At 39.8% G+C, this 14,261-nt stretch overlaps 1 protein-coding gene across 7 annotated transcripts in view; it reads left to right on the top strand.

The window, feature by feature from the left end:
* CIT (citron rho-interacting serine/threonine kinase) overlaps positions 1-14,261 on the top strand; it is a 175,653-nt gene that overhangs the window by 38,459 nt on the left and 122,933 nt on the right. For all 7 annotated transcript variants that reach the window (XM_044930176.2, XM_044930175.2, XM_044930173.2 and 4 more), the window contains exons 7-9: positions 210-303; positions 9,614-9,817; positions 11,305-11,458. In XM_044930176.2, coding sequence (XP_044786111.1) covers positions 210-303; positions 9,614-9,817; positions 11,305-11,458 — 452 coding nt within the window. The remainder of the gene's footprint in view (positions 1-209; positions 304-9,613; positions 9,818-11,304; positions 11,459-14,261) is intronic.

Genomic DNA, 14,261 nt, shown 5'->3' with positions numbered 1-14,261 from the left:
TCCCTCCCTTCCTCCCTCTATTCTTTCTCTTTCTTTTACTTAAATTTGTTTTTTAAAATGCTTATTACATATGTCCAACAGTAGGGAGGTCTGTATGGCAAAACCATAGACACTAAGATTCTTGGCTAAATCACGATCCTGGGTCTGCAGTTGCTTGATGATTGGCATGGAGAAGACAACACTAATTTATGGCCTTGATTTCCATACAGAGACATCAAGCCTGAGAACATCCTCATTGACCGAACGGGACACATCAAGCTGGTGGATTTTGGATCAGCTGCTAAAATGAACTCAAATAAGATGGTAACAAAATAGAATAAGATAACTTAATAGAACTTATACTACAAAGTGTTCTGAGGTCCTCATAAGTTTGGAAAATATGGGATAAAGTTGAGTGACACTCTGAAGCCTTCATCTGCCAGCTGTGAAATGATTTCTCTGCGGGGTGGGTGGGGATGGGTCACAGAGCTATTTTCCAGACTTACTTGACCTGAGACCCTTTTATGTAAAATACCTGTTAATATTCTACAAAACATTTTAAGGAACATTCTTGTAGTTTGGTTAAAAAAAAGGGGAAAATTCTTTGTTTTTCCCTTCATTTTCCTTGCTTATTAATTGTCTTCTGTTACATTCTCTTTTTCATTTTAAATATTTTGATGAAATTTAACCTTATTTATCTCAAATCCTCTACTTCATATGCAGTGCAATGAAAATTAATCACTAGAGCATTTGAACCAAGCATTAAGAACCAAGTGCTCAAAATGTCAATTCTAAGTCCTGGACCTTTGGTAAAAATTAAGCTGTATTCCACATGTTAATTATTATTAAGCTGTATCCCATGTGCTAATAGGAAGGCAAGAGGGTAGCTATTGAGGTCAAGAATGAGAATACTTTAGGAAAAAGATGACAAAGTAAAAGAAAATTAGATTTTAAAAACCTCATCAAGTTGGCACATGCTAAAATGTAAATTTTCAAGTCAACTATGCAAAAAATGGTAAGTCTAAGAGAAAATCGACTTAGATTTTAAGACTCATTTCCCAACTGAATTACTTGGTGACCTGTACAAATCCTTAGGAACTTGGGCTTTTATTCTTTCTCTAGAATATACTGATTCTAGTTAAAATGCAGAAATGAAGGGGGGCCTGCTCTTCAAAATATCCCCTGGCTCTGAGAGTTTAGTCCTTATAAAGGGCAACATATAAAATTGCCTTTCTTTTTCCTTCTCATGTTCCTTGGAGGAAAGGTGGGTATTATTATATTTGGAAAAGCCTCAAGTTTGTGTTAACTCTTTGCTTTCCAAGGTTTCACCTCCCTGTTCTATAGATTTGAGGCCTATTTCACGTAACTTCTTTCAGGTTCAGGCTCTTGGAAAAATAGGCTCTTTATGTTGTGTGAGGTCAGGGTTTTTCAGCCTCAGCATTGGTTGTCCTCCCCTCAGATTATGTGCTTATAATCTCTTCTACTTGATCATTACATTAATAATGAGAGTATCAAAGAATTTTACGTTTTAAAGTGAAAGTGTTAGTTGCTCAGTTGTGTCTGACTCTTTGTGACCCTGTGGACTGTAGCCCACCAGGCTCCTCTCTCCATGAAATTTTCCAGACAAGAATACTGGAGTGGGTTGCCATTTCCTTCTCTAACAGATCTTCTTGACCCAGGGATTGAACCTGGGTCTTCTGCATTGCAGGTAGATCCTTTACTGTCCGAGCCACCAAAAATTATGTACAATTCGGAAACAGGCATGAAAACTTAGGTGTTGGATTTAGTGGATTAAAGTACAGGAAAAAAAGTTAAATTATACAAAATTCTACCATCTGGGATTCAAAAACCTATACCTTGCATTAGTGATCTTAATAAATTCAGGCATCCAGAAATAAAATGAAGCATGGGTATGTAGTCAGAGCCACACGCATTTTAATCGAGAGAATTCTCTGTGGTGGAGGCTGTCCTGTATATTGTAGGATGTTTAGCTGCATCCCTGGTCTCTACCCGCTAGATGCCAGTAGCCTCCCCTCCAGTTGTGACAACCCAGAGTAACTCCAGACATTGCCCAGTGTTTACTGGGGGACAGAATCACCCTTGGTAGAAAACCTCTGCCATAGATGGAGAAATATCAGAAGGCTTAACAGAGCTGGCAATATGTGTTTGATTAGAAAGCCTGCTTGGAGAACTGGATCATGATCCAGAGTCATTGCTTAGAAAATAAATGGGAATAAAGAGTAAGGTCCTGGGATTTCCCTGGTGGTCCAGTGGTCAAGAATCCATTTTCCAGTGCAGGGGACACAGCAGTTCCATCCTTGGTGGGGGATATAAGATCCCACATGCTGTGGGGCAATTGAGCTGGTGCACCACAGCAAGAGAAGCCCCTCTGCCACAACTAGAGAAAATAGAGGCCACACATCACAATGAAGACACAGTACAAACAAGAAAAAAACAGAGTAAGGTCTCTGCATCTGAAGTTACTCTCCTCAGAGCCCTCGGTGGAGATGGGACTGCTTTTCATTTCCGATTTCTGTTTTCCAGTGCTGCAAACTGCCTTTTTCAGGTCTCCAGATGGTAGCAACATTCCCTTCAGGTGATGAGCCTGCTGCTGCTAAGTTGCTTCAGTCATGTCCGACTCTGTGTGACCCCATAGACAGCAGCCCACCAGGCTCCCCCGTCCCTGGGATTCTCCAGGCAAGAACACTGGAGTGGGTTGCTATTTCCTACTCCAATGCATGAAAGTGAAAAGTGAAAGGGAAGTCGCTCAGTCGTGTCCGACTCTTGGCGACCCCATGGACTGCAGCCCACCAGGCTTCTCCATCCATGGGATTTTCTAGGCAAGAGTACTGGAGTGGGGTGCCATCGCCTTTTCCAGGTGATCAGCCTAGGAGCAAATGAACTCAGGTTTATTTGCAGCTCAGTGGTCAAACCCTGATTTTTTTTTTTGGTCAAGGAGATAATGACCCTCAGTTTTACTTGCTTGAAAATGCTGTAGCTCCTCTCCTCTTAGAGAATCTTCTCCCCAGAGCTTTGTGCTCTTAGAGCCTGAATGTGTAAAGCAGTTGAGGAGGAATTTTTGGCACTGTTTTAAGTGCAAAGGCCTTTTTGTTATGAACAATCAGTAATTTGCAGTCTAGATCAAGTCAAGTGTAGATATAGAATTAAAACTTTTTTTTGTATTTTTGATCAGTGGTGGTGGGTAAAAATATATGTTTCCTTTAAATAGGATGTTTTATAGGTCTAAAGCAGGTTTTAAAAGTTTTTTTATATTAAAAATATACTATATAAAATATAATTTGGAAATTTCCTGGCAGTCCAGTGGTTAGGACGGTGTACTTCCACCATAGAGGGCTATGAGTTTGATCCCTGGTCAGGGAACTAAGATACTGCATGCCTCATGGCATGCCCCGCTCCCAAATACATACACACACACACACACACACACACACACACACACTCTTTCTCTCTCTCTCTCTCACACACACACACACACACACACACTCATTGGAATTATTGTATGTTATCCCAAATCCATTTATCATTTTCCTTGCCATTGCCACATATTGTCTATGTATTTTGGGTACTTGTGAGTCTTAGCTCTGTTGAGTTTCTCACCTTCCATTGTCTTTATTTAAGCTTTTTAGTCAGAGTATTGCTTGAGGGTATTTTTGTTAGTGAACACAGGTGGACCATATTGCCTGGAGGTTTGGGTGTTGAGCAGAGATGTCACCCACTTCCCCTTATTAGAATCTCAGATAATGGCAAATAGCTAACAGTTCCCACCTGTCTCAGTTCTCATGAAAACAATTGTAAGGAGAGTATAAGTAAAGAGCATTATAGCATGTTAAATGATAATCACTACCATTTAGCAGTTGGAAACCCATAGGGGATAACCCTTTTTGAGATTTATGGAGTAGTGAATAGATTTTCTTACTTTTCCATGAGAAGGACAACATAGTGAGAATATTTCCTCCCCTGCTTCTGCAGGTGTGTATCTGTGCCCTGGGCAGCTAGAGGAGGAAAATTAAGTTCAAACAGTTTTCTGTATAAGCATTTTCAGAGAAGGGGATTGGGAGGAAGAAGATGGGTTTTCTTACCTTCCTCTCTGTCTGCTTTTTGCTTGTTAAAGAATCTGCTAGTTTTGTAATCTAAAACAGTCTGCTGGGTTAATCTCTTCCCTTTTCTTCCCTCTCCTTCCCCTTGCCTCCCTTTCTTCCCCCTCTATCTCTCCAAAATATGACAGACTTTTCTGTCTCCTGGTCATCTGAATATTGCCTCCTCCTGAACTTGAATACTTTCTTCCCTGTCAATACAGGGAAAATCAAAGTTCAGTAAAACTGGGGTCTTGTTAGATGATTTACTGCAGGCAGGCTGGGCTCCTAGTATACAGTCCCACCTTTCACATCTCACCCAGATTGGCTGGGTGTGAATTGCCACCAGAGAAGAGTGAAAGGATCTTGCAAAATCCCTATCAGGAATTGTGAGATTACATGTTGAATAGGTTTAATGTACTTGGAGGTCAGTAACAAATGGAAACTTAGTAGTCCTTGAAATTGAAAGTTTCTCAGTCATGCCTGACTCTTTTTGACCCCATGGACTATACAGTCCTCAGAATTCTCCAGTCCAGGATTCTGGAGTGGGTAGCCTTTCCCTTCTCCAGGGGATCTTTCCAACCCAGAGATCGAACCTGGGTCTCTCACATTGTAGGCGGATTCTTTACTAGCTGAGCCACAAGGGAAGCCCAAGAATAATGGAGTGGGTAGCCTATCCTTTCTCCAGGGGATCTTCTGACCCAGGAATGAAACCAGGGTCTCCTGCATTGCAAGTGGATTCTTTACCAACTGAGCTATCAGGGAAGCCCAAGTAATTGTCATTATAAGTCTTTGTTAATAGTAATTACTGTAGTAGGAGATGTACAGAAAAAAAGCTAGGGAATATTTTTCTTAAAATTTTGGAAACTTGCAAAATTATTGGACATAAAATACATACAATCACTTACCTGTTATGGAGCAGAAATCAGTTGCAGAGTTATCTGGCTCTCTGATAAGTCTTTATTTGAAAATGAGGAATTCACAGTTTATACCTCTTGCTGGGTCATGCTGATAAACATGACCCGGTCAACTTTCTTTCAGCTCTGGTTGTGAACAAGTGACCAAGCCCTGGGAGCTGTAAGCAAGGAGAACTGAATATTCCCAAACAATCCAATGTGATGATAAAATAAACCCTGATATGTAGAAATGATTAATATTTGAGGATTGTGTTTTAATGGTTCTGCAGAATAACCAGGCATAAAGGGTAAGCATGTAATCGATGATACAGTGAAATTACCACTACCTAGTCAAACCAGGATGTTACAGTTTTCCTTCTCTTGTTTTTATGTATTTTTTATAGTACTTTAAAATATTATTTATTTCCAGTTCAGTCACTCAGTCATATCTGACTCTTTGTGACCCCGTAGACTACAGCATGCCAGGCCTCCCTGTCCATCACCAACTCTCGGAGTTTACTCAAACTCATGTCCATCGAGTTGGTGATGCCATCCAACCATCTCATCCTCTGTCGTCCCCTTCTCCTCCCACCTTCAGTCTTTCCCAGCATCAGGTGCTTTTCAAATGAGTCAGTTCTTCGCATCAGATGCCAAAGTATTGGAGTTTCAGCTTCAGCATCCGTCTTTCCAATGAATATTCAGGACTGATTTCCTTTAGGATGGACTGGTTGGATCTCCTTTCAGTCCAAGGGACTCTCAAGAGTCTTCTCCAACATCGCAGTTCAAAAGCATCAATTCTTCAGTGCTCAGCTTTCTTTATAGTCCAACTCTCACATACATACATGACTACTGGAAAAACCATAGCTTTGACTGGACGGACCTTTGGCAAAGTAATGATCTGCTTTTTAATATGTTGTCTAAGTTGGTCATAGCTTTCTTCCAAGGAGTAAGCGTCTTTTAATTTCCTGGCTGCAGTCACCATCTGCAGTGATTTTGGAGCCTCAATAAATGAAGTCTGTCACTGTTTCTGCTGTTTCCCTGTCTGTTTGCCATGAAGTGATGGGACCAGATGCCATGATCTTAGTTTTCTGAATGTTGAGTTTTAAGCCAACTTTTTCACTCTCCTCTTTCACTTTCATCAAGAGGCTCTTTAATTCTTCTTGCTTTCTGCCATAAGGGTGGTGTCATCTGCGTATCTGAGGTTATTAATATTTCTCCCGGTAATCTTGATTCCAACTTGTGCTTCACCCAGCCCGGCATTTCGCATGATGTACTCTGCATATAAGTTAAATAAGCAGGGTGACAATATACAGCCTTGACATACTGTTTTCCCGATTTGGCACCAGTCTGTTGTTCCATGTCCAGTTCTAACTGTTGCATCCTGACCTGCATACAGGTTTCTCAAGAGGCAGGTCAGGCGGTCTGGTATTCCCATCTCTTTCAGAATTTCCCACAGTTTATTGTAATCCACACAGTCAAAGGCTTTGGCGTAGTCAACAAAGCAGAAATAGATGTTTTTCTGGAACTCTTTTGCTTTTTTGATGATCCAGCGTATGCTGGCAATTTGATCTCTGGTTCCTCTGCCTTTTCTAAATCCAGCTTGAACATCTGGAAGTTCACGGTTCACATATTGCTGAAGCCTGGCTTGGAGAATTTTGAGCATTACTTTACTAGCGTGTGAGATGAGTGCAATTGTGCGGTAGTTTGAGCATTCTTTGGCATTGCCTTTCTTTGGGATTGGAATGAAAACTGACCTTTTCCAGTCCTGTGGCCACTTCTGAGTTTTCCAAATGTGCTGGCATATTGAGTGCAGCACTTTCACAGCATCATCTTTCAGGATTTGAAAGAGCTCAACTGAAATTCCATCAGCCTCCACTAGCTTTGTTGGTAGAGATGCTTCCTAAGGCCCACTTGACTTCACATTCCAGGATGACTGGCTTTAGGTCAGTGATCACACCATCGTGATTATCTGGGTCATGAAGATCTTTTTTGTACAGTTCTTCTGTATATTCTTGCCACCTCTTCTTAATATCTTCTGCTTCTGTTAGGTCCCTACCATTTCTGTCCTTTATTGAGCCCATCTTTGCATGATATGTTTCCTTGGTATCTAATTTTCTTGAAGAGATCTCTAGTCTTTCCCATTCTGTTGTTTTCCTCTATTTCTTTGCATTGATCGCTAAGGAAGGCTTTCTTATCTCTTCTTGCTATTCTTTGGAACTCTGCATTCAAATGGGTATACCTTTCATTTTCTCCTTTGCTTTTCGCTTCCTTTCTTTTCACAGCTATTTGTAAGGCCTCCTCAGACAGCCATTTTACTTTTTTGCATTTCTTTTTCTTGGGGATGGTCTTGATTTCTGCCTCCTGTACAATGTCATGAACCTCTGTCCATAGTTCATCAGGCACTCTGTCTATCAGATCTAGTCCCTTAAATCTATTTCTCACTTCTACTGTATAGTCATAAGGGATTTGATTTAGGTCATACCTGAATGGTCTAGTGGTTTTCCCTACTTTCTTCAATTTAAGTCTGAATTTGGCAATAAGGAGTTCATGAACTGAACCACAGTCAGCTCCTGGTCTTGTTTCTGCTGACTGTATAGAGCTTCTCCATCTTTGGCTGCAAAGAATATAATCAATCTGATTTTGGTGTTGACCATCTGGTGATGTGCATGTATAGAGTCTTCTCTTGTGTTGTTGGAAGAGGTTGTTTGCTATGACCAGTGCGTTCTCTTGGCAGAACTCCGCCTTTCCCCTGCTTCATTCTGTACTCCAAGTCCAAATTTGCCTGTTACTCCAGGTATTTCTTGACTTCCTACTTTGGCATTCCAGTCCCCTGTAATGAAAATGACATCTTTTTTGGGTATTCGTTCTAGAAGGTCTTGTAGGTCTTCATAGAACTGTTCAACTTCAGCTTCTTTGGTGTTACTGGTTGGGGCATAGACTTGGAATACTGTGATATTGAATGGTTTGCCTTGGAAATGAACAGAGATCATTCTGTTACACACACATTAAAAGAGAGAAGTCTTGACTCAGGCTTCCTGACATCAAGGTTGCCTTTTGACTGAAGCTACTTACAGTTCCTCAAGCTTAAGTTGTCCTGTCTTAGACCAAATGTTTTCTCCTTTCTCCTCACTTTAGTCTGTCAGCACAGGCCTGTGAGTTTCTTGGGTGGTGTGACCATTTAGTTTTCCCAAGTGTGTGTTTGTAATGGAAGTGCTATTGCCCAATGGCTGACTGGTTCAGGAACAACAATATCACACTGTTCTCTGGGTTTAGGGTTTGAAACAAACCTGTGGTGGGTCTGAGGGAAGGGGTGAAAAGAGAGGGAGTAGGAAGAATGAATTTGTTTTCTTTAACAATGGGTCTTTGGGAATGGGCAAGATTAAAGTTTCAGGCCAGAAGAGCTTGGGGCTTCATCACTGGTTAAAGGAGATTCCTAACATTTTCTCTAAACATTGACTTCCTCTCAATCTCTATTCACATCAAAGCAAAGCAAATTGATTTTCTTGATACAAAGCCCAGCCTTAAAGACGTGTGGTCACACCTATAGAATCTCTTAGCTCAAATAGGGGCACTGAATACCCTTTAACGGGGGGAGAGTTCTTTTGTACCTTGTAACTACTGATATGAGAGAATCCTTTTTAGATATAGGGTTATTGGGCAGCTGGTCAACCTAGTATGTGATCAGTATCAGGCCCTCTCGTTCAACAGGAAAGAAAGTTAGAGAGGTGATCTTTCAACTTCAGATTTCGTGGCTCAATAAAACTTGAAGACAATTTTGAAGACCCAAAGGTTGTCAGCTTACTAGGTTGCCTAGGAAGGAGTGGGAGTGAGAGGTAGAAAACATACCTTTTCATCAGCATCATTTCAAGAAACAAAGGATGTTTAAACAATAAACCAGTCAGAAGGACAAATTCTCAGAAATAAGGACAGCTTCTTAAATGGAATGTGTTTAGCTTTATAAAGAGACAAAGCTACATTGCCCTGATATTTCTTTGTCAAGGTCATGTGCTTGAGTGCCATAGGATTGGAGGGCTCCGTGTTTCTGAACAGTGGGGAGAGAATCAGAGGAGCAGGAGTTGGGAGTGAGGAAAATGAACTCATTAATAACATTTGACCTCTGGTGGAAGTTATTTATCATATATTGCCTTGTGGGTGGGCCGAATAGGAATATTGATTCCAAATATTTAACTTGAGATAGAATACATGTTTATGATATTGTATTGCCAGCTAGCTGCCAGTTTTCCAGTATAGGGTAGATTGATCTTTTAGATTCATCTTTAGATGTTATTATCATTTTACTGTTTCCCTAAGTAAGAGAAGTTCTGTTGTATCAATAAGAAGTATCAGGAAAGACATCTTCCTTTCCAGGTATGTACCCAACTCTCATTTGTGTAATCAAACAGTGTATATCATCAGCAACCCTGGCCCCTTTGCCTTTGGATTACATTATGTTCTTTTTTTTTTTTTTTTTTAAGTGAGTGACTCATTTGCATTTCCTGATGCTGTGCCACTTGACAGAAGGTTCAAGTGCCTGGGAGAATAGTAATCAGAGGCAAATCAGCTTATGTCTGAATTGTGGCTGCTGGCAATCTATTTGAGGATAATTGAAAATTTGCTGTGTTCATTTTATTTGTGGGTTTCCAGGTAAATGCCAAACTCCCGGTTGGTACTCCAGATTACATGGCCCCTGAAGTGTTGACTGTGATGAATGGGGATGGAAAAGGTGCCTATAGCCTAGACTGTGATTGGTGGTCAGTGGGAGTTATTGCTTATGAGATGGTTTATGGAAGATGCCCATTCACTGAAGGAACCTCAGCCAAAACCTTCAATAACATCATGAATTTCCAGGTAAAGACCCCTTATTAGATTCTGAGGTAATATTGAGAAATGTCATTTTAAAATGGTGTGAATGAACATTTATAATGTAAACCAGAAGTTCCGGATAATAACAATAGCAAATACTTTATATAGCACTTACTCTGTGCCAAAAGAAATTCTAAATGCTTTGTTAATTGTATTATATTGACTCTCAGGTGCCAGTAATTTTAAGTCTATGTCATCATTTTAGGTATCATTAAAAAGGAAAAACTGCTGCCAATTAATGTAGGATATTTTATTGATCATAAAATGTTTTGATTACAGTGATGTTAAATGTGAGTAAAATGGGGGTCACAGGATTTGTGAAATATAGTTCATTAATTTGGCTAATCCTCAAGCATTCCTGTGAGGTAGATGCTATTATTGTTATTATTTTCATTTTACAGATGAGGAAACCAAAGCACAGAGTGGTTAAATAACTTGCCCAAAATAGCACAGGCAGTCTAGCTTTGAAATAGATGCTCTTGGTATGCTATACTGTTTGTTAGTGCCACCAGCTGTCAAATATGGTTAAAATTCAGAGACATGGATAGAAATACTAATAAACACATAAAGTAGAATTAAAGCTATCGTATAAAAACTATATTTGTTCATTATATTAGCCTGTTTCTTAAGGATACGACAAATATCTATGTTTTAGTTTCAACAAAAAGGAAAAAGAGAATTTATTTCACAGATTTTTGTGTATCATCCAATTTCTTCCAGGGATGCTTAGTACATATTTTTCTATATAAAATATACTTTTTGTATCCTTAATACATACATATATTTCTTGCTATTCTTGTGTCTCCTCCTGAGTTAAAATTTCCCCTGAGATGATGCTTAAGTCTCACCTGTTTCCTTCATTTCCATCCATTCATTCAGTAATGAGTAACTCGCCCTTGGCACTGTTAGGTACCAAGTTTGCAGTGATGGGCAAGGAGAAAGGCCCTCTTGGCCTTCTTTCTCCATTATCACATGGAAATCAAAATACAGTGTGTATGTGCAAAAGCAGAGTACAGGGGGAGCACGCAGAGGGAGTGATGGAGTGGAAGAGGGAGGTGGGAGGTAGGGAGGGAAAGAGGGGCGAGGATTGGGGTAGGCCTTCTGAGCATAGAGAACAGAGTGATTTGTTCAGGCAGCTTTAAACAGCATATCATTGTTGGATGGGAAAGAGCGAGGTGGGGAGTGTAGCTAGGTGAGATGGAAGAGGGTACAGAGATCAAGTCATGAAGGGTATTGAACCCTTGCAAGGGAGCTAGGCCTATTGATGTGAAGAGAACATTTTCTTTGGGAACATGCCTTTGGTCCAAAGTTAAGAGGACATAAAACTTCCTTCTTAAAAAAAAAAAGAAACTTGAATATATGAGAACTACTTTTTTGTTTTATTTATTTGAGAACTACTTTTTTAACTTTGGGACACGAGAAGCTGATTTGCTAAGGGAATATTTCATTAAAAAAATTTTTTTTTGAAATAGCGGTTCTTGAAGTTTCCAGATGACCCCAAAGTTAGCAGTGAATTGCTTGATCTAATCCAGAGTTTGTTGTGTGGCCAGAAAGAGAGACTGAAGTTTGAGGGCCTTTGCTGTCATCCTTTCTTCTCCAAAATCGACTGGAGTAACATTCGTAACTGTAAGTAGAATTGTGTTCCTTCAGTTCTGGTGTTGGGATTAAGAAACACTTAAGAGTGATCTGAAATTATTCTGCCTCCCAGAAGCTGGTATAAATCATATAAGTAAGGGTTTTAATTATCTATAGGAATGGAAAGGGGTAATGATGTAGCTGTCTTGAGTAATATTTCTACTTTAACATCGTTTGCGCAGAACTGGATCATTAATCAAACTCTGTTTATGTGGCCTTTGGAGTATTATCCCTCAGTACATTAGAGGTACAGATTGATGGAATCTGAAGGTTGTCACTTGGTTTGACAGAATTTCTTCCCAGAGGAAGAGTGGACCTAGCTATTTTGTTCACAAGATTAGGAAAAAGACTCAGAGATTAGGCAGAGTGTCAGCATTGCTCTGCTAATGGCCACGCCTGCCCTAAAGCCATAAATGCCTTGCTGTGTTTGCTTGTTTCCCTCTAAAATGTTTGTCTTTGCTCACAAGCATGTATGATGCATATGCACAGTGGATTCATTCATACATCACTTTGTTATCAATTAGTGCAAACTGAATTCATTAAAAACAAAGACCTGATTTATTATCTACAAGTCCAAAATACTTGATGTTTTACAAGTTGGTCATTTTTTTTCAACCTTTTTATGCTTGGATGTGTTGATTGAATGCGATCTATAATCCGACTCAGTGATTAGCACAGATCAGAGCCTGTAGGAAAGCCATTGGCCCGGTTGAGTGTGTGTCTGATTTTTGGTGATGAGGGGAGGCAGGGAAATGGAATCCATTTCTAGGTGTCAAAACCAGGCTTCTAGTTGGAGCTGTGTTGTAACTGTAACCTTCTGAACCTTCAGCTGAAATATAGGAGTTGGGTTAAGAGCCATTATTGTCCAGTTGAAAGCCATTTCGATGGTTTCTCTAACCGTCTGCGAAAATATGTAAGTAGGCCATATTTCTGTAAATTTCTCGTGGCAACTTTTTTTTCTCTTCTGGTAGCCACGTTACTATATTTTTCAAGTCTTTTAGGCATCAACCCCCAAATCTCCATGATTCAGGGCTTTTAATCAGCAGTATATTTTCAGTGCAGTCTTTCTTTTTTGCTTTTGGAAAGATTTGATACAGTTGTTTCTTGTTGCCACCCGAATACTTAATCTTTTCTTGCCTTACCTTTTTTTATCTCCGATCTTAAATAAGCAGGCCATTTTCTTATTCTTGTCTTTGCCAGTGGTCTTCACCCAAGTAAGTCAGCAAATGGTGATTGATTACCCGGGTAACTTTATTTTGTATTCTGGTAAACCTTGCTGATGTTTGGTATTGTATTAGAATTCCCATATTTTGTTCTAGTCTTTTCTTCTCAGGCTGTTTATAGGTTTTAGGCTTGTTGGGCTTCTGAGGCTAAGTACCGTTCTGTAAAGTACACAGTGCCCGGAGAGGATATGTGTTGGCCCCTGCTGTGGGGCCCCTGCTGTGCATCACAAGGTCTGTCTTGTGGGAAGTCATGGTTGTTGTTGGGATGAGATGATTCTGGGATGGGTCACTGTACACTTAACCATCTTAGCACTTGTTGCCTCCTCTTCACGTGAGAAGACTCCCTGTGTCTTCTGTGACTCTGCTTAATATTTCCATATCCTAATAAATATCTGCTTAGTTTTTCCTCATCTTTAACATGTTTCTCACTTTCCCATACTGAGTTCATATGAGAGAATTCTCACCCAGCTGAATCCTGATTCTTTTTTTAAATATATTTTTAAAAATAAAAATTGTATATATGTGAGACATAGAATGTAAAAATTTGATTTACATCCACACAGTGGAATGGTTACTACAGTCAAGCTAGTTAACACATTCATCTGCTCACAGTTTGCTTCCTCCTTTCCTGCCTCCCTCTTCCTCTTCTTTCCTGTCTTCCTTCTGTCTCTCTCTCCCTTCCTTTCGTGAGAACATCTAAAATCTACTCTGTTAACAAAGTTTCAGTATTCAATACAGTATTCTTAAGTATGGTCATCACACTGTATTAATACATTAGGTCTCTGGGACTTGTTCATCCTACATTACTCCAACTTTGTATATGTTCTCATTTCCCCCAACTCTCCACTTCTGGTGACCGTTTTTCTACTCTGTGCTTCTGTGTATTCAACTTTTTTAGATTCCACATATGAGTAAGATCATGTAGTTTTTTTCTTTTTGTGCCTGTCATAGTTCCCTTTGCATCATGACTTCCAGGTTCATCCATGTTGTTGAAAATGGCAGGATTTTCTTCTTTTTATTTTTAAAGGCTGAGTAATATTCCTTCACACCTATTTGAATATCCATTTGTCCATTGATGGACACTTAGGTTATTCCCGTTATCTTGGCTACTGTGGATAATGCTGCCATGAATGTGAGAGCACAGATAGCTCTTTGAGGTGCTGATTTTATTTTCTTCTGTATACCCAGAAGAGGGATTCCTGGATCACAAAGAATTTCTATTTTTCATTTTTTTTGAGCATCCTTTATACTGTTTCCATAGTGGCTACACCAATTTATCTTCCTACCAACAGTGTTCATGGAGTCCCTTTTCTGCACATCTCCACCAATGCTGATTACCTCTTATCTTTTTGATGATAGCCAGTCTAACAGGCATGAAGTGATAGCTCATTGGTGGTTCTGATTTGCCTTTCCCCAGTGATTAGTGGTACTGAGCACCTTTTCATACACCTCTTGGTTATTGCTATATGTCTTCTTCAGAGAGCTGTATTTTCATGTCCTTTGCCCTGAATCCTGATTCTAAAATTCTGACAGAAACTTGATGGTTTTTATTTTCTAACTCCCAGCATAGT

This window comes from Bubalus bubalis, chromosome 17 (genome assembly GCF_019923935.1).
Source record: "Bubalus bubalis isolate 160015118507 breed Murrah chromosome 17, NDDB_SH_1, whole genome shotgun sequence".
Classification (NCBI taxonomy): domain Eukaryota; kingdom Metazoa; phylum Chordata; class Mammalia; order Artiodactyla; family Bovidae; genus Bubalus; species Bubalus bubalis.
The sequence above is the reverse complement of the archived record's forward strand: the minus strand, read 5'-3'. Positions and strand labels throughout refer to the sequence as shown.